Here is a 26,446-nt window from a genome sequence, read left to right on the forward strand (position 1 = left end):
TCCTTGTCTGAAGGACAAGTGGATAAACAGGTTAATGCCAAGACCTGTATGTTTTTTTTAAAGTCTCATGGAATGTAGGCCTACATTGAACACCACACATTTGCTGCTACTGTAGGCTGAATGATAGAACAGCTATTTCCATGTTAAAATATTATGGGATGCATTCTTCTCCATAGTTTTTTATGGTATGCCACTCTGGTAGGCCTACATTATGATTAAATAGCCACAGTAGCCTACTTGGCCACTGTTAGAAGTGTAACTTAAAGCGGGTACAGGAAGTTGCACAGAATTTTGACAACATTAATGTTTTTGCTCAGCAGACCTGATATTTGCTCAATGCCCAAAACAATTATAGGGAACATTGATTGAGGGATCTCAATAATTTATATGTTCGATTCACGTCTCCATCTCAACCAATAATCCAAATTTCAGAGTGTTTTCTATACAATACGAATAATAATATGCATATATTAGCAACTGGGACTGAGGAGCAGGCAGTTTACTATGGGCACCTCTGTGCACCTTTCATCCAAGCTACTCAATACTGCCCCTGCAGCCATAAGAAGTTTATGGTAAAACCAACAGCATAAGAAATACAAAATATGAGCACAATAACCCGACGCGCACCAGTCAAACAAATGTGCACTTACAATAAACAATACCACACAAAGTCATGGGGGGAACAGAGGGTTAAATACACAACACATAATGCGGGAAATGAGAACCAGGCGTGTGGGAAAACAAGACGAAACAAATGAAAAATGAAAAATGGATCGACGATGGCTAGAAGACCGTCGACGTCGACCGCCGAACACCGCCCGAACAAGGAGAGGCATCGACTTTGGTAGAAGCCGTGACACTTTCTGTGGTGGTGGGGCAGCCAGCGGAAAATACAGAGCGTAGGGGTTGGTAATGTTCTCTAGTTGCGCCGTGATTGACTCAATGTTCTGTCACTCATGTGGACAATAAACACGGTAAAATCCACGGGTAGAGCAAAAAAAATCCTACAGGACAGTAGATCTCCAGGAAGAGGGTCGGACTGAACACCTACAGGACAGTAAATCTCCAGGAAGAGGGTTGGACTGAACACCTACAGGACAGTAGATCTCAAGGAAGAGGGTTGGACTGAACACCTACAGGACAGTAGATCTCCAGGAAGAGGGTTGGACTGAACACCTACAGGACAGTAGATCTCAAGGAAGAGGGTTGGACTGAACACCTACAGGACAGTAGATCTCAAGGAAGAGGGTTGGACTGAACACCTACAGGACAGTAGATCTCAAGGAAGAGGGTTGGACTGAACACCTACAGGACAGTAGATCTCCAGGAAGAGGGTTGGACTGAACACCTACAGGACAGTAGATCTCCAGGAAGAGGGTTGGACAGCCCTGCGCTACAGGGTGTGGGACTACAGGGTGTCGTCCGTTAGAATTAGGCTGCTGTAAATTATTTTGAACAGCAGGTGCCACAGGCGTACAGTGTGTTGATCAAGGACTTGAATAATGAATCTATTTTCGACACAATTGGCTGGAACACCTCAATGATTCAGGAAGCTTTGATTCCCCATCACTAGAGACAATAAACAAAAATCTTACATTGTTGTTAAATTAAAAGTACTAACAAAATGTTTAACTGTGTGCAGTCACTGAATGCACATAAATTGTTTTCCTGCATGGGGAGGTGGTGAGGTCACAAAGTATGCAGTCTTCTTCTATGGTCTTTATTTGTAGTGTGCAAACCAACATTAACTGTGCATCACTGCCACCTTCTGGGCTGGAGTGTGATAGAGACATGTGGTTCTGTCCTGGTGACATCACAGGGTCAGAGAGAACTTCTGACTGTAGTCAACCAAAACACTCCCGGCACTCAGCCCGTAAGAACCATTCATACTGTCAAATCTAATATGAAGGACTGAATACAACCATAAGAACCATTCATACTGTCAGATCTAATATGAAGAACTAACTATAAAAGAAAAGAGTTTGACCAGTACAAATTCATGTACAATTTCATTTATTTTTATTGGCATGTCAATTAAGTTGGCTTCAATAGAGTAACCTAAACATATTCATCATCCATGATGAAAATAACTATTCTAGTTTTAAATACAATTTAATAAAAAACATGTAGTTGTTTCATAACCTGTATATAATTAAACAAACAGTCCTTTAATTGCTCAAATAATCCCCCCAAAATAAAGGTGAAAACTGATCATCACACCATCTCTATCTGATACATGTTGTATCTACTAACTCATTCCCACAGAAAACTGATCATCACATCATCTCTATCTGATACATGTTGTCTACTAACTCATTCCCACAGAAAACTGATCATCACACCATCTCTATCTGATACATGTTATATCTACTAACTCATTCCCACAGAAAACTGATCATCACATCATCTCTATCTGATACATGTTGTCTACTAACTCATTCCCACAGAAAACTGATCATCACATCATCTCTATCTGATACATGTTGTCTACTGACTCATTCCCACAGAAAACTGATCATCACACCATCTCTATCTGATACATGTTGTCTACTAACTCATTCCCACAGAAAACTGATCATCACATCATCTCTATCTGATACATGTTATATCTACTAACTCATTCCCACAGAACACTGATCATCACATCACCTCTATCTGACACATGTTGTCTACTAACTCATTCCCACAGAAAACTGATCATCACATCATCTCTATATGATACATGTTATATCTCATTCCTACAGAAAACTACAGAAGTGATGTAATGACTTTAATCTTAGTTGGTCTGAGAGAACTGATGAGGCTTATCTCCTTTATGTATACATTGATGTGTTTTTAAGGTATACAATCTGGCAAAACTCTTACCACAGTCAGAGCAGTAGTAAGGCTTCTCTCCTGTGTGTGCTCTTTTATGAACTTTTACATCAGTTGATGTTGTGAAGCACTTCCCGCAGTCAGAGCAGGAGTAAGGCTTCTCTCCTTTATGTATAAATTGGTGTGTTTTTAAGTTGCCCAGTTGTGAGAAACTCTTCCCACAGTCAGAGCAGCAGTAAGGCCTCTCTCCTGTATGTATTCGCTGGTGGCATTTTAATATTTCCAATCGGATGAAACTCTTCCCACAATCAGAGCAGGAGTAAGGCTTCTCTCCTGTATGTATTCGCTGGTGAGATTTGAAGTGGTTCTGTTGAGAGAAACTCTTTCCACAGTCAGAGCAGCAGTAAGGCTTCTCTCCTGTATGTAGACGTTTGTGTTTTTGTAAGTGGATATGTTGAGAGAACCTCTTCTCACAGCCAGAGCAGGAGTAAGGCTTCTCTCCAGTGTGTACTCTCTGATGAATTGTCAGAGTCCCTGACGTTGTGAAGCTCTTCCCGCAGTCAGTACAGGAATATGGATTCTCTCCTGTATGTATACGTTCATGTATTTTAAAGGTATCCAATCGGGAGAAAGTCTTCCCACAGTCAGTACAGGTATACGGATTATTTCCTGTATGTATACGTTCATGTGTTTTTAAGGTATCCAATCGGGAGAAAGTCTTCCCACAGTCAGAGCAGGAGTAAGGCTTCACTCCTGTATGTACATGTTGGTGTGTTTGTAAGTGGAACTGTTGAGAGAACCTCTTCCCACACTCAGAGCAGGAGTAAGGCTTCACCCATGTGTGTACATGTTGGTGTGTTTGTAAGTGGATCTGTTGAGAGAACCTCTTCCCACACGCAGAGCAGGAGTAAGGCTTCTCTCCAGTGTGCACTCTCTGATGAACTGTCAGAGATTGTGATGTTGTGAATCTCTTTCCACAGTCAGTGCAGGAATACGGATTCTCTCCTGTGTGTATTTTTAGGTGTATTTTTAGCTTTGATAGAAATGGGAAAATCTTCTCACAATGTGGGCAGTGGTGAGACCTCTTAGCTCTGTGATCTTCCTGCTCTTGCTCTCCGGATGTAGAGAATGTCTCAACATGGTCTCCTGTGTGAACAACATCAGAAGAACCAGTCAGTGAGATACACATATGACTTCATATACAGTGCCTTCAGAAAGTATTCACACCCCTTGATTTTTTCTACATTTTGTGTTTCAGCCTGAATTTAAAATTGATTAAATTGAGTCATTGGCCTACACACAATACCACACACATACAAGGGCATGGATACATGACTAGATATTGTTGTACCAACATGAATTCTACTACGACTATGTACCATCTGAATATGAAAAGATTCTAAACCACCAGTTGGTGGACCGATCAGGACAGAAAGTGGTAGGCCCGAAAAGTGTTTAGTCCTTACCCCATAACGTCAGTGGAGTACCCCACAACGCCAGTGGAGTACCCCACAACGCCAGTGGAATACCCCACAACGCCAGTGGAGTACCCCATAACGTCAGTGGAGTACCCCATAACGTCAGTGGAGTACCCCACAACGCCAGTGGAGTACCCCACAACGCCAGTGGAGTATCCCATAACGTCAGTGGAGTACCCCACAATGCCAGTGGAGTACCCCATAACGTCAGTGGAGTACCCCATAACGTCAGTGGAGTACCCCACAACGCCAGTGGAGTACCCCACAACGCCAGTGGAGTATCCCATAACGCCAGTGGAGTACCCCACAACGCCAGTGGAGTACCCCACAACGCCAGTGGAGTATCCCATAACGCCAGTGGAATACCCCATAACGCCAGTGGAATACCCCACAACGCCAGTGGAGTATCCCATAACGCCAGTGGAATACCCCCCCATGCCAGTGGAGTACCCCACAACGCCAGTGGAGTACCCCACAACGCCAGTGGAGTACCCCATAACGTCAGTGGAGTACCCCACAATGCCAGTGGAGTACCCCACAATGCCAGTGGAGTACCCCACAACGCCAGTGGAGTATCCCATAACGCCAGTGGAATACCCCCCCATGTCAGTGGAATACCCCACAACGCCAGTGGAGTACCCCACAACGCCAGTGGAGTACCCCATAACGCCAGTGGAGTACCCCATAACGCCAGTGGAGTACCCCATAACGCCAGTGGAGTACCCCATAACGTCAGTGGAGTACCCCATAACGCCAGTGGAGTACCCCACAACGCCAGTGGAGTACCCCACAACGCCAGTGGAGTACCCCCATAACGCCAGTGGAGTACCCCCATAACGCCAGTGGAGTACCCCCATAACGTCAGTGGAGTACCCCATAACGTCAGTGGAGTACCCCATAACGCCAGTGGAGTACCCCATAACGTCAGTGGAGTACCCCATAACGCCAGTGGAATACCCCATAACGCCAGTGGAGTACCCCATAACGCCAGTGGAGTACCCGATAACGTCAGTGGAGTACCCCACAACGCCAGTGGAATACCCCACAACGCCAGTGGAGTATCCCATAACGCCAGTGGAATACCCCACAACGCCAGTGGAGTACCCCACAACGCCAGTGGAGTACCCCACAACGCCAGTGGAGTACCCCACAACGCCAGTGGAGTACCCCATAACGCCAGTGGAGTACCCCATAACGCCAGTGGAGTACCCCATAACGTCAGTGGAATACCCCATAACGCCAGTGGAGTACCCCATAACGCCAGTGGAGTACCCCATAACGCCAGTGGAGTACCCCATAACGTCAGTGGAATACCCCATAACGTCAGTGGAGTACCCCATAACGCCAGTGGAGTACCCCATAACGCCAGTGGAGTACCCCATAACGCCAGTGGAGTACCCCCATAACGCCAGTGGAGTACCCCATAACGCCAGTGGAGTACCCTATAACGTCAGTGGAATTAAGTTTTTCTAAATGTTTACAAATGAATTTAAAATGAAAAGCAGAAATGTCGAGTCAATAAGTATTCAACCCCTTTGTTACGGTAAGCCTAAAATGTTGCATAACAAGTCACATAAGCAGCATGGACTCACTCTGTGTGCAATAATAGTGTTTAAAATGAATTTTGAATGACTACTGTGGTAGCAGGATTACAAGATTATGTTACATTTAAGCACCAAATGGTAGTTTTATTAAATAAATCCTATTGGCGCAGAGTGATGATGTCAGAGAGTGATGTGGTGAGAATGGGATGGTCTGAGTAAGGTTCTTAGGACTCTCTCTCTCCCTTTCTGAGTTAACTGAGAGGAGTCTTTTTGAAGCTTGGGCTGGCAACTGTTAAAGAGATTTCCAGTCTAGCTTCCTGCAGTTAGTCTGGGCGTAGGGTCAAGGAAATGGGTTTTTGCTAGATAGCTTGGGCTGACAATGACTTGGTGATAATTATCTAAAGCTATCATTCCATAGACAATATGTGGTGTGTGTGACCCGAGATAGAGATAGCCTGGAAGAGTTTAGAACAATGCCTCATTGTCTCATCTTCCTGGCATCTGGGAAACTAAGCCGGGTTGGGGGTAAAACACCATCCTGTGTAAATAACCAAGGTGGCTTATGGGAGTTGGAACCAGCCTGACTTAGCATTTTTAAGTCCTATATATATTATCACTATCAGTTAGGCTGCTCAGCTCAACAGTCAATACCGTTGGGCTGACTGGTTTCATTATTGCAATAATGAATCAATATTAAATATTGTTTGAAGAAATGACCAAGTCTCTCACTTGAATAGAATATTCCACCACACTACCTCATCTCTGTAACCCACACATGCAATTATCGGTAAGGTTCCTCAGTCAAGCAGTATATTTCAAACACCCAGTCACAATCAATACATCAATACACCCAGTCACTCCAAAGATACAGGCGTCCTTCCCAACTCAGTTCCCGGAGAAGAGGCCAATCTAACACAACACATCACGGAGTACCACTCTCACTCTTCGCATGGTGGTAGCTGCATCATGTTATGGGTATGCTTGTCATCGGCAAGGACTTGGATGTTAATTTGGGGATATAAAATTAAACGGAATAGAGCTAAGCACTGGCAAACTCCTAGAGGAAAACCTGGTTCAGTCTGCTTTCCAACAGACACTGGAAGACAAATTCCCATTTCAGCAGGACGATAACCAATAACCTAAAACATAAGGCCAAATATACACTGGAGTTGCTTACCAAGACAACATTGAATGTTCCTGAGTGGCCTAGTTACAGTTTTGACTTAAATCGGCTTGAAAATCTATGGCAAGACTTGAAAATGTCTGTCTAGCAATGATCAACCAACTTAAGAGAGCTTTAAGAATTAGAAAAATAATAAATGTGCAAATATTGTACAATCCAGGTGTGTAAAGCTCGGAGAGATTTACCCAGAAAGACTCACAGCTGTAATCACTGCCAAAGGTGCTTCTACAAAGTATTGACTCAGGGGTGTGAATACTTACGTAAATTAGATATTTCTGCATTTACATTTTTTACATTTCAAAAAACATGTTTTGCCTGTCATCAGAAAAAAATATCAATTTAATCCATGTTGAATTTGGGATGTAACATAACAAAATGTGGAATAAGAATATGAATACTTTCTGAAGGCACTGTAAGTAAGTATACTGTACAATACAAAGGGGGAATACAACTACTCTAAAATTCTGAGCCATATCATCCACCACTCACTATCACAAGGGTTAGTAACTACACCGACTCATTTCATATAATCCTCCACTCACTATCACAAGGGTTAGTAACTACACAGACTCATTTCATAGAACTTTAAAACACTGGCAGTTTGTCTACTTCACTTCTTTAGTCTACTCTCTGATCACTCCAGATAGACCAGTTAATAAAACAAATGCTGACAATACTGGTGTCAAACCATGCAAGTCTCAGTAGCATGAAATAACATCTACCTTCTCATTGAAACTGTTCATCATGAAACAGTTCTACTGCAACTTTTCATACACAGTGGGAAGTTGGAACGAACAACAAACTTAGTTAGAACCTGCTCTTACCATGAGAAACAGATGTCCCAATCTTCTCCTCCTCTTCTTCATCTTTAATGTTGACATTCAGCTCCAGTGTTTGACTGCAGTCTTCCAGCTTCACTGATGCCATCGCTGAATCCTCCAGTGCAAACTGGGCTCCACTGTCACAATCAGGACCCAGTGACTGTAGGTTTGGACTCAGTGTGGAAGGAGAGAGGCAGGCTGGGTTTGTCCTCACTGTTGATGTTACTGGCCTCAGACTTGACCTGAGTCGGCCTGTAGTTATAAAGAGAAACGTACACAAAAGTTATTTTATCAACTCTCTAGAGACCGCAGGAGCGGTAGAGATACATGACCATGTCTTGACCATGTTCTGTTATAATCTCCACCCGGCACAGCCAGAAGAGGACTGGCCACCCCTCATAGCCTGGTTCCTCTCTAGGTTTCTTCCTAGGTTTTGGCCTTTCTAGGGAGTTTTTCCTAGCCACCGTGCTTCTACACCTGCATTGCTTGCTGTTTGGGGTTTTAGGCTGGGTTTCTGTACAGCACTTCGAGATATTAGCTGATGTACGAAGGGCTATATAAAATAAACTTGATTTGAAAACTTGATTGTCTTGACAGTTCTGGCACATTATTTTTTCAAAAAAAATATCTTATATTTTTTCTTGTTCAAGTATCTCATTACAATAGATCAGGTAGCTAAACATTGATAACAAAACATTAATTCACATTAGACAAGTGCACACTTTAAATGACACAATGTAAAGTGCACTTAAAGTGGAACTGACAGCGTTTTCACTACTTTGCAGATATGAAACAAACAGACAATCACTATATCAGTCAAAAATATATAAATCCCAGTTTATGCTACAAAACCCACTTCATAAGAGGTTTTTAAAAATAGGTCCATTTGACTCAACATTCCATGACGTACAGTAAGACATTGTTGGCAGAATAGATGGATGCAGTTCAATGTGTCATGATTTTCCCTTCTGGGTGACAATCAGAGAGCCCCCCTCCCACCAGAGAGGAAGGGGGGAATGGGGTAAAGTTGGCCAGTTTGATGACGGTCGTAAATACCTTACAGAAACTCTCTCTTCCTTGTCATGCAATAATGAGGGAGAGAACCTCTGTGGAACAAAGGGAGTTCTCCCTCAAACTCCCAACATCAACAGACTGGATAATGAAACAATGTTTCTGTAATCCAATCATTTGGAATGGTCCGCGGGTACTTAAAGAACAATCCTGTTGAATTCATTACTCATTTGTGATGTCACTAAGGACAGTAGAACAACATAACTGTATCTCTGAAAGTGTACATTTCCCAGTTATCAGATTCACATCTAAATGTTGGGGAACTTATATGATGAAATATGAAACTATTTGTGAGCAGATGAAATGTGATGTTAGCCTTCTAAATGAGAATTGTTTTTCATATGAAAGTTCTACCCAGTCAATGACCACACCCGGGAGAGCAGACATTATTTCGGCGTCATGGAACACCCCCTTTTGTGATTGCATAAAACCACTCGTTAACTAAATCTACATTAGACCAAGCACACAGACGTAAGCCGGACGTCAGGTAATGGTTAAAACTATTACACCAGTACATTGCCGGGTTGCTACTGGCATTTAAAATGGTCGGGAGCTGAACCCTGAATAATCAACCATTGAGACCAGCGTGACCGACAGCGTGAGCTGAACGGTACGAAATGGTTAGAAACTCTGAAACGTTCAACAAAGAAGAAGACTAGACTACACATTCACAGTCTGCAGCTGTATATGTAAAATAGTCTAGGAAACTCGACCGAAGACGAGAAGAACATATTCCTCTCATCATTGTGGTACTCTTGTAGTATCAATTTTAACGAACACTCCAGAACAAAAGCCTAATACAACTACAAAAGACATTGTGACCTCCGGGTTACAAACCAGAGACTTCTGTTGAACTGCTCACCACAGACGGACCGGCGATTTCAACAGAGAGAGAACAAAGACATACAAGCATAAATACGTACATAGCAATTATTTTCGAATGAGCGGCCGTTTATGTGCAAAGTATTAGCATTTCCATGAGCATAGTATGTAGTGGGTCCATTCTGTCTTTCCCGCTCTTTATCTGTCCCCACCTCTTTCCATTGTCTACCAAGCCGTCATATCGGGTTAGTCCACTAGGGACCTTTCATTGCGTTATGTTAGTATTCTATAATCATCCTGTGTGTGTGCTTATGTATTTCTGTGTGATTATTTCATTAGTTAGTAAATAAATAATTAAGCCAATTGCGTAAGCTGATTCATCATGAAGACTAGGGTTCGTGCAGATATCCAATAATTTTGAAACATTCATTATGAGACTGATGAGGTAATAATTAATAATTGATTAATATGATGACGGGTAGGATATAGAGATATTCTGATCTACATTTGAGTTAATTCGGGAAACGGTAACTCGATAACTTCTCTGGGATATGTGGGACGCTAACGTCCCACTTGGCCAAAAGCCAGTAAAAATGCAGAGCGCCAAATTCAAATAAATTACTATAAAAATCAAACTTTCATGAAATCACACATGAAAGATACCAAATTAAAGCTAGACTTGTTGTGAATCCAGCCAACATGTCAGAATTCAAATAGGCTTTATGACGAAAGCACACCAAACGATTGTTAGGTCAGAGCAAAGTCACAGAAAAACACAGCCATTTTTCCAGCCAAAGAGAGTAGTAATAAAAAGCAGAAATAGAGATAAAATTAATCACTAACCTTTGATGATCTTCATCAGATGACACTCATAGGACTTCATGTTACACAATACATGTATGTTTTGTTCGGTAAAGTTCATATTTATATCCAAAGATCTGAGTTTAGGCGGGACGCTACTGTCTCACTTGGCCAAAAGCCAGAGAAAATGCAGAGCGCCAAATTCTAATAAATTACTATAAAAATCAAACTTTCATTAAATCACACATGAAAGGTACCAAATTAAAACTACACTGGTTGTGAATCCAGCCAACATGTCAGAATTCAAATAGGCTTTTCGGCGAAAGCAAACGATGCTATTATCTGAGGATAGCACCATAGTGAACAAAGAGAGAGAAGCATATTTCAACCCTGCAGGCGCGACACGAAACGCAGAAATAAAAATATAATAATTCATGCCTTACCTCTTTGACGAGCTTCTGTTGTTGGCAATCCAATATGTTCCATAAACATCACAAATGGTCCATTTGTTCGATTAATTCCGTCGATATATATCCAAAATGTCAATTTATTTGGCGCGTTTGATCCAGAAAAACACCGGTTCCAACTTGTGAAACGTGACTACAAAATATCTCAAAAGTTACCTGTAAACTTTGCCAAAACATTTCAAACTACTTTTGTAATACAACTTTAGGTATTTTTTTACGTAAATAATCGATAAAATTGAAGACGGGATGATCTGTGTTCAGTACAGGATTAAAACAAACTGTAGCTAGCTTTCTGGTCAAGAGCCTCTAACAAACAGGACACTTTAACTGACCCTCGTTCAAGATGGCCGTACTTCTTCATTACACAAAGGAAAAAACCTCAACCAATTTCTAAAGACTGTTGACATCCAGTGGAAACGGTAGGAACTGCAAGAAGGTCAATTAGAAATCTATATTCCCAATGAAATCCCATTGAAAAGAGAGTGACCTCAAAACAACAACAAAAAAATGTGAATGGTTTGTCCTCGGGGTTTCGCCTGCTAAATAAGTTCTGTTATACTCACAGACATGATCCAAACAGTTTTAGAAACTTCAGAGTGTTTCCTATCAAAATCTATTAATAATATGCATATCTTATGAGTAGCTGGCAGTCGAATTTGGGTATGCGTTTCATCCAAACGTGAAAATGCTGCCCCCTATCCTAGAGAAGTTAAATAAACTTTTCCCGTGGCGCCCCAAGTTACTACTTAATCAATTGTTCTATGGTTAATTTAACCGCGTAATAATTGACAGTGGTATTTAATTATTCGATGAATAGCCATCATCGCATTAATGGTAGCAACAACACGACAAATGCATGATTAATATAATTCACCATTCTTAATGTTTTATTTCATTGAATATTACAACATACAATCTACCTGCAGTGAACAGTAGGTAACAATATGGTTATGTCATTACCTTGCCTTCCTATTGATGGGACATCAAAAAAAACAATACACATATTATGTTACCAACGTTATGAGTTTAGAACAGAGTTTATAGCAGAGGGCCATTTCTGAGCCTTCGGCAAATTAGATTACTGTTCTACTGTAATGGTCCCGGTCAATGCACGTGTGGTGAGGGAAGTGAATGTGATTGGCTTAGAGCTCGGATGAGAACACAGGAAATTGTGTTAGTATTGGATGAAGCATTAGGATGACAGGAACCTCTCCAAAAGGGACAAAGTGTGCCATGGAGGTACCGCTCGGCCCCCTGGGTATCAGTGACTGTACCTGGATCTTTCTAGGTTAGTCATTTATTTAACAGGTCTGTCATCATGTATCTGGTTGGATCACCATGTCTTCCTCTACAACTCACTGTATACTGGATCCATTGTAGGTTACAAAGGAACTGTATACTGGATCCATTGTAGGTTACACAGGAACTGTATACTGGATCCATTGTAGGTTACAGAGGAACTGTATACTGGATCCATTGTAGGTTACAAAGGAACTGTATACTGGATCCATTGTAGGTTACACAGGAACTGTATACTGGATCCATTGTAGGTTACACAGGAACTGTATACTGGATCCAAAGCTACCTTTCACTGGTGACTGTCAGCAGCATTACTTTGAAAGACATACTACTGGGCTTATTGTCTGTCTCTCTGTCTGTGTCTCTCTCTCTGTGTCTCTGTCTCTCTCTCTCCTCTCTCAAAGTGGACCTCTGGGAGATAACACTGACAGGAGATTTACGATGTCTTTTTGGTGGTAAAACCTAAAGAGCATTCCAGAGCATGAGTTAATGTTTCTGTTCTATATGGTACCAGGGAGAGATGGCTCCAGTAGGGCCAGACACTGGTCTCTACGCAATGAAAACTGTTGACACAGCAGATACTGTCTTCTGTGAATTATAAGTATCTTTCATACAAAATCTCAACCAAAATCTTATAGATCTTCTCATTGAAAGCAAGTCTAAGAAGCGGTAAATCTGTTCTATGTGCGCTCAAACAGGATTCAATGCTAGTCTGACCAATCGGAATCCACGCGTTAGATAAAATACGGAACAGTTCCGTATTTCACTGAAAGAATAAACGTTTTGTTTTCGAGATGATAGTTTCCGGATTCGACCATATTAATGACCTACGGCTCGTATTTCTGTGTGTTATTATGTTATAACTAAGTCTATGATTTGATATAGCAGTCTGACTGAGCGATGGTAGGCACCAGCAGGCTCGTAAGCATTCATTCAAACAGCACTTTTATGCATTTTGCCAGCAGCTCTTCGCAATGCTGTTTATGACTTCAAGCCTATCAACTCCCAAGATTAGGCTGGTGTAACCGATGTGAAATTCTCTGGAGTGATAAATCACGCTTCACTATCTGGCAGTCTGATGGACAAATATGGGTGTGTCGGATGCCAGGAGAACGCTACCTGCCCCAATGCGTAGTGCCAACTGTAAAGCTTGGTGGAGGAGGAATAATGGTATGGGGCTGTTTTTCATGGTTCAGCCTAAGCCTCGTAGCTCCAGTCAAGGGAAATCTTAACACTACAGCATACAATGACATTCTAGACGATTCTGTGCCTCCAACTTTTTGGCAACAGTTTGGGGAAGGCCCTTTCCTGTTTCAGTATCACAATGCCCCCGTGCAGGGGTCCATAAAGAAATGGTTTGTCGAGATTGATGTGGAAGAACTTGACTGGCCTGCAGAGCCCTGACCTCAACCCCATCGAACACCTTAGGGACGGATTGGAACACAGACTGGGAGCAAGGCCTAATCGCCCAACATCAGTGCCCAACCTCCCTAATACTCATGGCTGAATGGAAGCAAGTCCCCTCAGCAATGTTCCAACACCTAGTGGAAAGCCTCTGTTGTGGAAAATTACATAATTAGTCATGCTATCCCGTGTTTTACTGCTTAAAGAATAGTCTCTTGTTATATGCTAGTGTTATTTCTAACCTGATACAAACTTGTCTTTGTGGGACTCAGCCATAAGCCGTAACTAAGGTCCGTTTGGGTGAAACCGCAGCATGTGACATCCCGTGGGTTTACTATCTACAGGAAGTCACATGTATGGAAACTTGCAGAAAGGAGCACATTATAGTGTTTGCTGTTGGGAATGCAGTTAGACGGTTGAGACCTCGGGCTATCAACCTCGTGCTATCTTCAATCTGCACAGACAACTAATGACCTTATACACACTCTCTGCTCAATGCCACGTATACAGAAAGGATGTACTTCTCCATAAAAAGCAGAGACCAGACTATGTTTGTGAAGCTTTCAACTCTGAACCATTCTTGGTGATGGTTGATTGCTTCTATAATAAAGCTGTTAGAAGAATCTACAGTCTCGCTCTTCCTATAGAATTGCTACCACGCCTTCCCAATACAGTGGCGGCTGTGATAGCAGCAAAGGGGGGGACCAACTCCATATTACTGCCTATGATTTTGGAATGAGAGGTTCGATGAACTTTTGGTCATGTAGTGTAGTTATGGGATAGCTAGGCTAATATTCTCCTTTGCCTGCTAGCTAGTAAACTAAAGCTAACACACAATCACATCAAGCAACTGAAATGACAGCAAACTATGTGAATTTTCATTTGTTTCAGCTACTAACTTTGTTTCTATTGCCAATTCTTTGGATATATCATTAGAATGATCCTGATAAATTAATTGGCTTGGATCAGAGAAGCTGTCAGTCTCGTCACATTCATATGCATGGCACAGTGGAGATGCAACATGGTGCACAGGTCAGATAGGCTAGTAGCATGGAGAAATATTGTCAAGAGACGCTTTTTTCCAAGGGAGGTTTATAAATTGACTGGCTGGGCTGTGGGAGAGTGGATGTGGTAAAACTAATGGAAGTGCTAACAGGCATTATGCATGAATATTGGTGATAACTCTTTGCTATCAACCAATCAGCATCCAGCATCCAAACAACCCGTTTTATAATGTGACAAAGAGATTGGTAAATGATATAACACCCCGTTATAACACCTGGTATGCAGACACTTATGTATAGAATAGGACATAAGTTGTCATGCAGACTGTGTAATAGCAGTTGTTATTAACTGTAGACATTAGCGCATATGACAACAGGATAAACAGTCATCTATAAACACCCATTATAAACTAGTTTCATAAGATTTTATGCCGTTACTCATTACTGTTGTTATATAGGTGTTATAAAAGGCTTTATTAACACATGACTAAGGACACCTACAGTAACGTGTTACCCCAACTTCTCCTGATCGAAAAGCATTGTAGAGAATTGAAATTAGAATGAGTGTATTTCCTGAATTGACTGGAATTCAAGTGGAATTGACAGCAACCGTAGCAACTACACAGACTCATTTCATAGAACTTCAGAACACTGTCAGTTTGTCTACTTCACTTATTTAGTCTACTCTCTGATCACTCCAGATAGCCCAGTGAATAAAACACATGCTGACAATACTGGTGTCAAACCATGCAAGTCTCAGTAGCATGAAATAACATCTACCTTATCATTGAAACAGTTCATCATGAAACAGTTCTACTGCAACTTTCAACGCACAGTATGAAGTTGAAACGAACAACAGTCTGGAGTTCTTCAGGGGTGTGTGAGTCAGAATTATAGAATCAACCTGAAGATAGAATCTGCTCTTACCATGATAAACAGATTTCCCAATCTTCTCCTCTTCATCTTTAATGTTGACATTCAGCTCCGGTGTTTGACTGCAGTCTTCCAGCTTCACTGATGCCATCTCTGAATCCTCCAGTGCAAACTGGGCTCCACTGTCACAATCAGGACCCAGTGACTGAAGGTTTGGACTCAGTGTGGAAGGAGAGAGGCAGGCTGGGTTTGTCCTCACTGTTGATGTTACCGGTCTCAGACCTGACCTAAGTCAAACATTTTTTTAAATAATTTTCACATAACAGTAGTTCACCTGACTCACAATTAATGTTTGGGTTGTTTGCTTAAGAATCTTTGGTAAATATTTAGCTTTCTGATAATGCATGCAGTTTATGCAGCACTATTTAATATGTTCCTGAATAATCATGTCTTCACTGTATTATTTCACATCACAAAAATCTATTGTATTTCCCATTTTCACACCATTGTAACAATCATAGATAAAGATAGAAACACCTGAATGTCTGAATATTGTTATACATGTATAAAAAAAAAAAAAAAAAAAAAAAAAAAAAAAACGCTGACTGCACTGAATTCATTTGACGTAGACAGAAGTGGAGCCGCCATTTTAACATCCCGTGAATTTTACACAAAAACAATAACGAACTCAAAAATCGCTAATAATTAGATTTTTTTAAATGAAATTAGCTTTACTAAATGATTTTCATTCACTCTGCCAAACCCAAAGTCTCTAGCTATTTGACTTATAAAATAGTTATGCACACTCGGCTTGACACAAAAGTAACACGTAAAACCTTTACCAAACGTGATAATACCATAAAGGATGTGTTACCCAGGACGTTATGACATATTCTTTCGATATTACAAAGTATAAACGTGCTATTACATACCTGTAGTATTACATGTGAAACGGACACAAAATATATCGTCTTTACCACACAGTTCTGGCGCATTCCCGGAACTTCCTGTTCCACCACTGCAACAGAGCAAATGCGAAATCACAGACAGAACAATGCGACAGATATTTCATTGGATGTATAAATATGGTAGTGAGAGGAAAATCCACCGGCAGAGAGTGGGAGAAGATGGAACGAGATGGATCGATTAAACATTTTATCTCAATACAGTTTTCTGTTCGTCAAACTAAAATCTGTTATGAACAGAGTGGACAAAGTTTGCTTAGGAATCCAAAGGCAAATTGGGTTATTGCACACAAGCGCTTCACCGAGTAGGCGTTGCCTAAAGGAAATATTCAGAGGTTTGCTAGAACACGCCAATAGGATATCACTACCGCGTGCTTGGCTCTGCCTACTATGACTCATTTGTTCCCATTGGAAACAACATGTGGTCTATCTTGGTTTACATAAACATCTTTGGAGACACCTTCTCTGTATACATTTTGGGAAGACTAGACACTCTTGCGTATTGCTGCCTATCGCAGGTTGGAGTACGGATTGCACATTTAGGTCACAAAAAAAACTGGGAAAAGGAGAATGGGAAAATCTTAAATTGCACCATTTAATATACCTATACACTATCCCCAAAAACTCACCACACCATCCCACTACTTTGGCCCTAAACCAGGCCATCTGCCTTGAAGGATGGAACCACTTCCCTCAACTTCTTCTGCACTAAAATCTCTCACACCCAAATATGTATCTGCTGCTGCAACTACCACATCTATTTTATGTGATTTCCACTCCCATCAGTGCAGATCACAATGACTATAAACACAAGGAACCCGACCTTACTAAAACTCATCCTCAGAAAGACTACAAATTCCTGCAGGAAGCTCCCACAGGTAGTCTCTAGCCGACACTGTCAGCTACCGTTCACCACCGCGATCAGCAAGACCTCCTGGATCCAATCTATGAATGTGCATCCCCTTTCTCTGTTTTAGCTACTCACTGGCTACACGTTAGCTAGCTAGTTAGCAGAGCAGTAGATCAAACATCATTGTTTTACTTAGCCTAGGTAATTGTTTGTACAATATGTCAACGTTGGTGTCTATTTCAGACCTCATGGTATTTTTCAAGGATAAGCATAAGAGCATTGGAAGAGGAGAAGTCCACTAGAAGTCTGGCCATGTGGAGAAGTGCAGCTATAGTAAGCAACAATCCACCGGTTTGGTCAGGCCCAGCATGAGGGATAAAGATTATCCTGTGTCTGGTGAGTGTAGCTATTAAATGAAGTTTGAGCATCTTTGCAATACAATATGTTCTATACAGCTGTCAACATTCAACAAGGAAAGAGCAACATAACTATATAATCATTAACCAGATTACCCCGGATACCGGACTTCGATGAGTGATAACTCAGTTCTAGAATGTTTCCATTGATGAGAATGAATCTAAATCTATTGACATTCAGAATTGATTTTGTTTAGACATCCAGCCAGTTTTGTAGTTTAATGACCAGACACAAATCTTCAAAAGGCACTATATTTATTTATTCAGAGTGGTACATGCATTCACAGTCTTGATCTTGTCATGTCTTTGGCATCATTAAAGTGAAGACTGTTATTTTATCAAATCAATTCTCTGTAATTATTAAAATGTGATTAAACTAATCATGTGAATGTAATTAACTAGGAAGTCGGGGCACCAAGGAAAATCTTCAGATTACAAAGTTATAATTTTCCTAATATAACTTCAGATATTTTAATATCTGATCAATCAGTCTTCTAATTAATGAATTATTATTTACCTCACATTAGTCTCATTCCAAATGTAGTAAACTGTTGGTTATCTGCACGAACCCAGCCTTTACTATGAATCATCCATACATCAATTCTCTTAATCATTTATTTACTAACTAACTAAACAATCACAGAAATGCATAAATCAAACAACACAGTAGATATGGTTACAAGGAAATGATAGGGGGGGTTCCCTAGTGGGCTAAGCAGATATGACGGCTTGGTGGACAAAGGGAAGTGGGTGTAGACTGAAGTTGGCGGGAAAGACAAAATGAGTCACTACACAGTTGATATTTATATTTATTGAAATGCTAACCATTTGCACATGAACATTCACTCATTTGGGAATAATTGCAATCAATATCTATTTACGCCCAGTGTGTCGTCGTGATCTCTGTTGGAATCGTCCGTCTGTCTGTTGGAGAGTCAGTTCATCATCCTCTCTCTCTCTGCCTCCCTGAAGATCAAGTCTTTCGTGGTTAAAATGGATACTGCAGAATACTATTCAGAAATGTTATCATAGAATAGCTGTTTCGGCGGTTGTCGGTCTTCGCATCCCAGTTTGACATAATTTCTAGCTGTAGACTAGTAAATAGTATCTAAGATTTTCTCTTATTCTGTCGGGATCGATAGTGTCAGAGTTTAACAATTTCCACCCGTGTAGCCTAATGCTCCACGTGGTATGGTTAGGAATTCAATAACCATTACAACCTTAGCTTATACTGAGGTTTCTGTGATCTGAAGAGGATTTCCTCAGGAGAGGGTTTTATTCGTAACAGTTGAAAAGGGCTGTTCTATGACGCCAGATCGTGTCTGTGTTCACGGGGGCGGGCCAATGACTTGGTTAAACTTTAAAGGGTATACAATTCTCTTTCATTAAAGGTTTACCATCACCTTACATCATTTCACAAATCGTTTAATCTTTATTCATTAATTTTATACAAGAATTAGATGGGAACCCCATAATTGAGAAATGTACATATTCAGAGATATAGTCATGTGTGTTTCCTGTCCTCTCTGAGGTCATCAAGTTAAACACACTCGTCATACCCGTCCCTTAAGTGTCCACGGACCATTCCCACAAGTGGACATTTTGTATCAAATCCTCATTTTGGGAATTTAGGAGTTCGCCATGTGAAATCCTTTGTTCTCTCTAGGTGTCTCTTTCTGCATGGCCAGGGGGAGAGTCTCCTCCAGGAATTTACGACCTAAGATAAAAGAACCTGGGTGTTGGAGAGAGAGAGAGAGGAGGGGGAAGCCACTAGCTATACCCAGAAAGGGCCACGTCATGACAATATTTAGGATCCCACTGTATGATTGATGCCAAGTGATAAAATCCCAAGTTATCAATTAAAAGGTCATGGAAAAACCACTTGTACTGAAGATGACAATTTATTAAATATTTTACATCGGTAATGTCATCAATCAAATCAAACTTTATTTAGATGGCACATTTCTTACAATGAATGCATTTCAAGGTGTTCCAAGTCATTCATTGAAAGGCATGTGGCACTTAACATCCTTCCTCTTGGCAGGTCTCTATAGGTGACCAGGGGATTCTCTCTACCACATGAGAATGCCTCCATGGAGCTCATCAGTGGAGCCATGCAGCCTATTTTGGCGGTTCACAATATCGTCCGTACGGATGCCAGCCGTGCCCAACCAGGTGCAGTCAGTGGAGGATCTGTACCCGGCCGAAGACCACAACCCTCTGTCCCGAGAGCCCACAGAGGAGGATCATCAGAGGGTAAGGAACAGTCTCTGGGGCAGGTTCAGTGGAAGGAAATGTCTTCTTGAACCTGAGCCAGAACAACCGCTACCCTCCACGTCATCCCTGTCTGTACCGGACGTTGTTAGAACAAGGGCACCTGGGGCATGCAGGCGTCCTGGCTGGCATGGTGCTGTCGGTGGAGCAGCAGGAGGCTAAACGGTAGGCAACAGTTGGACAGCACACCAACAGGCACACCATGAGGAGGAAGGTTGAAGGACAGCAATTATGGAGCTGTGGTTAGGTGCAAGGTGTTACTCCGTCACTGCTAAAAACAGTCCTCAGATCAGTTGTTGGATGGGGTGTTGTCTGATAAGGAAGAGGAGGGCATCAAGGCATTCAAATGGCTACAGGGATGGATGTGCAGGAGTCAGGGTTTTGGGTCACAGGGTCTGGGTGCCTCACCGGATGGTCTGGTGGGCACCACAGCAGTGACTTTATGGTGCAAGGGACCTTACCATTGAAGAGGAAGGATTTCAACTTCACTGAAAAATGTGAATGTTCTATCATAAACATTTAGTTTCCCAGGCTGATATGGTTGCTACTTAGAAATACTAGAACAATACATTAATAGATTACATTCACTGCTATAAAATTGGTTTCCACGGTCTGTTTGGTCAACGAACTCAATGTATTCCAAACACTGGTGGTATTAGATGATCCTAATAAGTGATGTAGCCTAGTAAACGATGCTCTCCTCTGGTATGTTCTATTGAACTGTCTGGGAATCGTTGTTTCCCTGCTTACTACTCAAAGATATTTCACTGATTAAGTCAAAGATGAAATTAACTACAATGCACCGGTCCCGACGAATTGAGGCTGTTCTCAGGGCAAAAAGGTGCAACTGAATATTAGGAAGGTGTTGTTAATATTAAATACCTGTTATGCTGACGACATAACATAAACGCTACCATGGATACCTGCTATGCTCATGAGGAAACATTATAATCATTACCATAGCCACGGGAAGTAGAGGTGCTGGGCTCCAGTCACAATCACCAACCAGTGACTGTAGTAGTAATGGGTCGTTCGCGAACAAGTCGGATTAGAGAGCCGGCTCTTGTAGCCGGGTCTCTAATCAGATGAGCCAAATCTACCCCTCAGAGGGTCTTCTCAAAAACGGGACAAAACAATTACTGAGAGAAGAAACAGCATCAGCCCCTCGAAAGTGAGGCAGCTTGCATTTCTGAAAGCAAATCTCTCATAAAAGCAAAATATGGTCAGCATTGCTATGTGCTGCAGGAGAATGGCTTCTCTCTGCGTATTAGTTGGTGACTTTTTAACTTATCCAATCGGGAGAAACTCTTCCCACAGTCAGAGCAGGAGTAAGGCTTCTCTCCAGTGTGCGCTCTCTGATGAATTGTCAGAGATGTTGATGTTGTGAATCTCTTCACACAGTCAAAGCAGAAGTAAGGTTTCACTCCTGTATGTACACGTTCATGTACTATTAAAGTATCCAATCGGGAGAAACTCTTTCCACAGGCAGAGCAGAAGTAAGGCTTCTCTCCTGTGTGTGTTCTCTGATGAACTTTTACCTCAATTGATGTTTTGAAGCATTTACCACAGTCAGAGCAGGAGTAAGGCTTCTCTCCTGTGTGTGTTCTCTGATGAACTGTTAGATCAGATGATGTTTTGAAGCATTTTCCGCAGTCAGAGCAAGAGTATGGCTTCTCTCCTGTATGTACACGTTCATGTACTTTTAAGTTATCCAATCGAGAGAAACTCTTTCCACAGGCAGAACAGGAGTAAGGCTTCACTCCAGTGTGCGCTCTCTGATGAACTGTCAAAGCCCTTGATGTTGTGAAGCTCTTCCCACAGTCAGTACAGGAATAAGGCTTCTCTCCTGTGTGTATTTTTAGATGTATTTTTAGCTTTGATAGAAATGGGAAAATCTCCTCACAATGTGGGCAGTGGTGAGACCTCTTAGCTCTGTGATCTTCCTGCTGTTGCTCTCTGGATGTAGAGAATGTCTCAACATGGTCTCCTGTGTGAACAACATCAGAAGAACCAGTCAGTGAGATACACATATTACTTCATATACAGTGCCTTCAGAAAGTATTCACACCCCTTGATTTTTTCTACATTTTGTGTTTCAGCCTGAATTTAAAATTGATTAAATTGAGTCATTGGCCTACACACAATACCACACACATATAAGGGCATGGATACATGACTAGATATTGTTGTACCAACATGAATTCTACTACGACTATTTACCATCTGAATATGAATACCACATCTGTAGATTCTAAACAAACAGTTGGAGGACAGATCACCTGGAGGACAAATGGAATTAAACCACCAGTTGACCAGAAAGTGTTATTTATGGTAGCCTTGAAAACTGTTTTGTCTTTACCCCATAACGTCAGTGGAATACCCCATAACGTCAGTGGAATACCCCATAACGTCAGTGGAATACCCCATAAAGTCAGTGGAATACCCCATAAAGTCAGTGGAATACCCCATAACGCCAGTGGAATACCCCATAACGTCAGTGGAATACCCCATAGCGTCAGTGGAATACCCGATAACGCCAGCGGAATACCCTATAACGCCAAAGGAAAATCCCACAACGTCAGTGGAATACCCCATAACGCCAGTGGAATACCCTATAACGTCAGTGGAATACCCGATAACGCCAGCGGAATACCCCATAACGCCAAAGGAAAATCCCACAACGTCAGTGGAATACCCAATAATGTTGAGTCAATAAGTATCCAACCCCTTTGTTATGGCAAGCTTAACAAGTCGCATGGTCTCACTGTGTGTGCAATAATAGTGTACAACAGGTGTAGACCTTACAGTGAAATGCTTACTTAAGAGCCCCTAACCAACAATGCAGTTTAAAAAAAATAGAGATAAGAATAAGAAATAAAAGTAACAAGTAATTAAAGAGCAGCAGTAAAATAACATGTGCAGGGGAACCGGTTAGTTGAGGTAATGTACAAGGTAGAGTTATTAAAATGACTATGCATAGATGATAACAACAGAGAGTAGCAGCCGTGTAACATAGAGGGGGGGGGGGGGGGGGGTCAAATAGTCTGGGTCGCCATTTGATTAGGTATTCAGGAGTCTTATGGCTTGGGGGCAGAAGCTGTTAAGAAGCCTCTTGGACCTAGACTTGGCGCTCCGGTACTGCTTGCAGTGAGGTAGCAGAGAGAACAGTCTATGACTAGGGTTGCTGTAGTTTGACAATTTTTAAGGCCTTCCTTTGACACCGCCTGGTATAGAGGTCCTGGATGGCAAGAAGCTTGGCCCCAGTGATGTACTGGGCCGTTTGCACTACCCTCTGTAGTGCCTTGTGGTTGGAGGCCAAGCAGTTGCCATACCAGGCAGTGATGCAACCATATTCATATCCTGAATACAAAGCGTTATGTTTGGGGCAAATCCAACACAACACATCAAGAGTCCCACTCTACACATGGTGCTAGCTGCAGCATGTTATGGGTGTGCTTGTCATCAACAAGGACTTGAACGTTTTGGGGGGGGGGATAAAAATAAATGGAATAGAGCTAAGCACCGGCAAAATCCTAGAGGAAAACCTGATACAGTCTGCTTTCCAACAGACACTGGGAAACAAATTCACATTTAGGAAGGGCAATAACCTACAAAACAAGGCCAAATATACACTGGAGTTGCTTACCAAGACAATATTGAATGTTCTTGAGTGGCCTAGTTAGTTTTGACTTAAATCAGCTTGAAAATCTATGGCAAGACATGAAAATCGCTGTCTAGCAATGATCAACAACCAACTTGACAGAGCTTAAAGAATTTGTACAACATTGTACCATCCAGGTGCGCAAAATTCTTAGAGACTTACCTAGAAAGACTCACAGCTGTAATCGCTACCAAAGGTGTTTCTACAACGTATTGAGTCGGGGGTGTGAATACTTATGTAAATTAGATATTTCTGCACTTCAATTTGTGTAAATTTGAAAACATTTCTAAATACATTATGTATGTTATTATTAGGTATTGGGTATATTAAATATCAATTTCATCCATTTTAAATTTAGGCTGTAACATAAAATGCAGAATAAGTCAAGGGGTATGAATACTTTCTGAAGGCTCTATACTGTACAATACAAAAGGGGAATACAACTATTCTAAAAGTGGACAACAGCTGATTGCAAAAAAGAGTGAAAATCCAGACCCATATCATCCTCCACTCTCTATCACAAGGGTTAGTAACTACACAGACTCATTTCATATCATCCTCCATTCACTATCACAAGGGTTAGTAACTACACAGACTCATTTCATATCATCCTCCACTCTCTATCACAAGGGTTAGTAACTACACAGACTCATTTCATATCATCCTCCACTCTCTATCACAAGGGTTAGTAACTACACAGACTCATTTCATATCATCCTCCATTCACTATCACAAGGGTTAGTAACTACACAGACTCATTTCATATCATCCTCCACTCTCTATCACAAGGGTTAGTAACTACACAGACTCATTTCATATCATCCTCCACTCTCTATCACAAGGGTTAGTAACTACACAGACTCATTTCATATCATCCTCCACTCACTATCACAAGGGTTAGTAACTACACAGACTCATTTCATATCATCCTCCACTCACTATCACAAGGGTTAGTAACTACACAGACTCATTTCATATAATCCTCCACTCACTATCACAAGGGTTAGTAACTACAGACTCATTTCATATCATCCTCCACTCACTATCACAAGGGCTAGTAACTACACAGACTCACTTCATATCATCCTCCACTCACTATCACAAGGGTTAGTAACTACAGACTCATTTCATATCATCCTCCCCTCACTATCACAAGGGTTAGTAACTACAGACTCATTTCATATCATCCTCCATTCACTATCACAAGGGTTAGTAACTACACAGACTCATTTCATATCATCCTCCACTCTCTATCACAGACTTATTTCATAGAACTTTAAAACATTGTCAGTTTATCTTGTTCACTTCTTTAGTCTACTCTCTGCAGACTCCAGATAACCCAGTGAATAAAACAAACACTGGCAATACTGTTGTTGGAGAGAACAACACAAGCTTTGTTGTACAGTCTGGTGTTCTTCAGGGATGTGATGGCAGAATGACAGAATTCACAATAGCAACAGACTGGGTATAACTTAGTTAGATAGAACCTGCCTTTACCATGATTAACAGATTTCCCAATCTTCTCCTCCTCTTCTTCATCTTTAATGTTGACATTCAGCTCCAGTGTTTGACTGCAGTCTTCCAGCTTCAGTGATGCCATCTCTGAATCCTCCAGTGCAAACTGGGCTCCACTGTCACAATCAGGACCCAGTGACTGTAGGTTTGGACTCAGTGTGGAAGGAGAAAGGCAGGCTGGGTTTGTCCTCACTGTTGATGTTCCTGGCCTCAGACTTGACCTAAGTCAAAAAAATGTTTTAATAATTTTCACATAACAGTAGTTCACCTGACTCACTATTAATGCTTGGGTTGTTCGCTTAAGAATCTTTCCTGGTAAATATTTAGCTTTCTGATAATGCATGCAGTTTATGCAGCACTATTTACTATGTTCCTGAATAATCATGTCTTCACTGTATTATTTCACCTCACAAAAATCTATTGTATTTCCCATTTTCACACCATAGGAACAATTATAGATAAAGATAGAAACAACTGAATGTCTGAATATTGTTACAGATGTTAAAAATAAAAAATAAAATAAAAAGTGAACCCGCGCTGCCTGCACTGAATTCAGTTGACGTAGACAGAAGGGCAGCCGCCATTTTACCATCCCGTGAATTTTACTCAAAACCATTAACGAACTCAAAAAAATCGCTAATAATTTGATTTTTTTAAATGAAATTTGCTTTACTAAATTATTTTCATTCACTCTGTCAAACCCAAAGTCTCTAGCTATTTAACTTATAAAATAGTTATGCTCACTCGGCTTGACACAAAAGTAACACGTAAAACCTTTACCAAACGTGATAATACCATAAAGGATGGTTACCCAGCACGTTATGACATGTTCTTTCGATATTACAAAGTGTAAACGTGCTATTACATACCTGTAGTAATACATGTGAAACGGACACATAATATTTCGTCTTCACCAAACAGTTCTGGCGCCTTCCCGGAACTTCCTGTTCCACCACTGCAACAGAGCAAATGCGACAGATATTTCATTGGATGTATAAATATGGTAGCGAGAGGAAAGCCCACTGGCAGAGAGTGGCAGGAGATGGAACGAGATGGATTTTGGCCGAAATTCGGCACATTTTCTCATCGATTAAACATTTTATCTCAATACAGTTTTCTGTTCGTCAAACTAAAATCTGTTATGAACAGAGTGGACAAATTCAACGTTGGTGTCTATTTCAGAC

At 41.3% G+C, this 26,446-nt stretch overlaps 2 protein-coding genes across 5 annotated transcripts in view; both read right to left on the reverse strand.

Annotated features, from left to right (window-relative positions):
- The window catches only part of LOC129860167 (gastrula zinc finger protein xLCGF3.1-like), a 76,098-nt gene extending 59,201 nt beyond the window's left edge, over positions 1 to 16,897 (reverse strand). Inside the window, exons 1-5 of one of the 4 annotated variants that reach the window (XR_008760309.1) lie at positions 16,514 to 16,884; positions 15,636 to 15,868; positions 7,844 to 8,092; positions 2,650 to 3,960; positions 1,997 to 2,587 (exon numbers count right to left, since the gene is read on the reverse strand). Coding sequence is in view for 3 of the 4 variants with exons in the window: in XM_055930531.1 (XP_055786506.1) it covers positions 2,777 to 3,960; positions 7,844 to 8,092; positions 15,636 to 15,732 (1,530 nt within the window). In the remaining variant the exon portion in view is untranslated. Of the gene's footprint in view, positions 1 to 1,996; positions 3,961 to 7,843; positions 8,093 to 15,635; positions 15,869 to 16,513 lie in introns of those variants that run through there. The other 3 variants (XM_055930531.1, XM_055930530.1, XM_055930532.1) reach the window with 3 other exon arrangements.
- A 1,153-nt stretch (positions 16,898 to 18,050) lies between these two features.
- Positions 18,051 to 26,239, reverse strand: LOC129860206 (gastrula zinc finger protein XlCGF17.1-like). Its single transcript, XM_055930596.1, has 3 exons — positions 26,132 to 26,239; positions 25,245 to 25,483; positions 18,051 to 22,073 (listed from the first exon to the last, which is right to left on the reverse strand). The coding sequence occupies exons 1-3, from the start codon at positions 26,158 to 26,160 to the stop codon at positions 21,319 to 21,321; spliced, it is 1,023 nt and encodes a 340-aa protein (XP_055786571.1). The 5' UTR covers positions 26,161 to 26,239; the 3' UTR covers positions 18,051 to 21,318.
- Positions 26,240 to 26,446: the final 207 nt, after the last annotated feature.

This window comes from Salvelinus fontinalis, chromosome 7 (assembly GCF_029448725.1).
Source record: "Salvelinus fontinalis isolate EN_2023a chromosome 7, ASM2944872v1, whole genome shotgun sequence".
NCBI lineage: Eukaryota > Metazoa > Chordata > Actinopteri > Salmoniformes > Salmonidae > Salvelinus > Salvelinus fontinalis.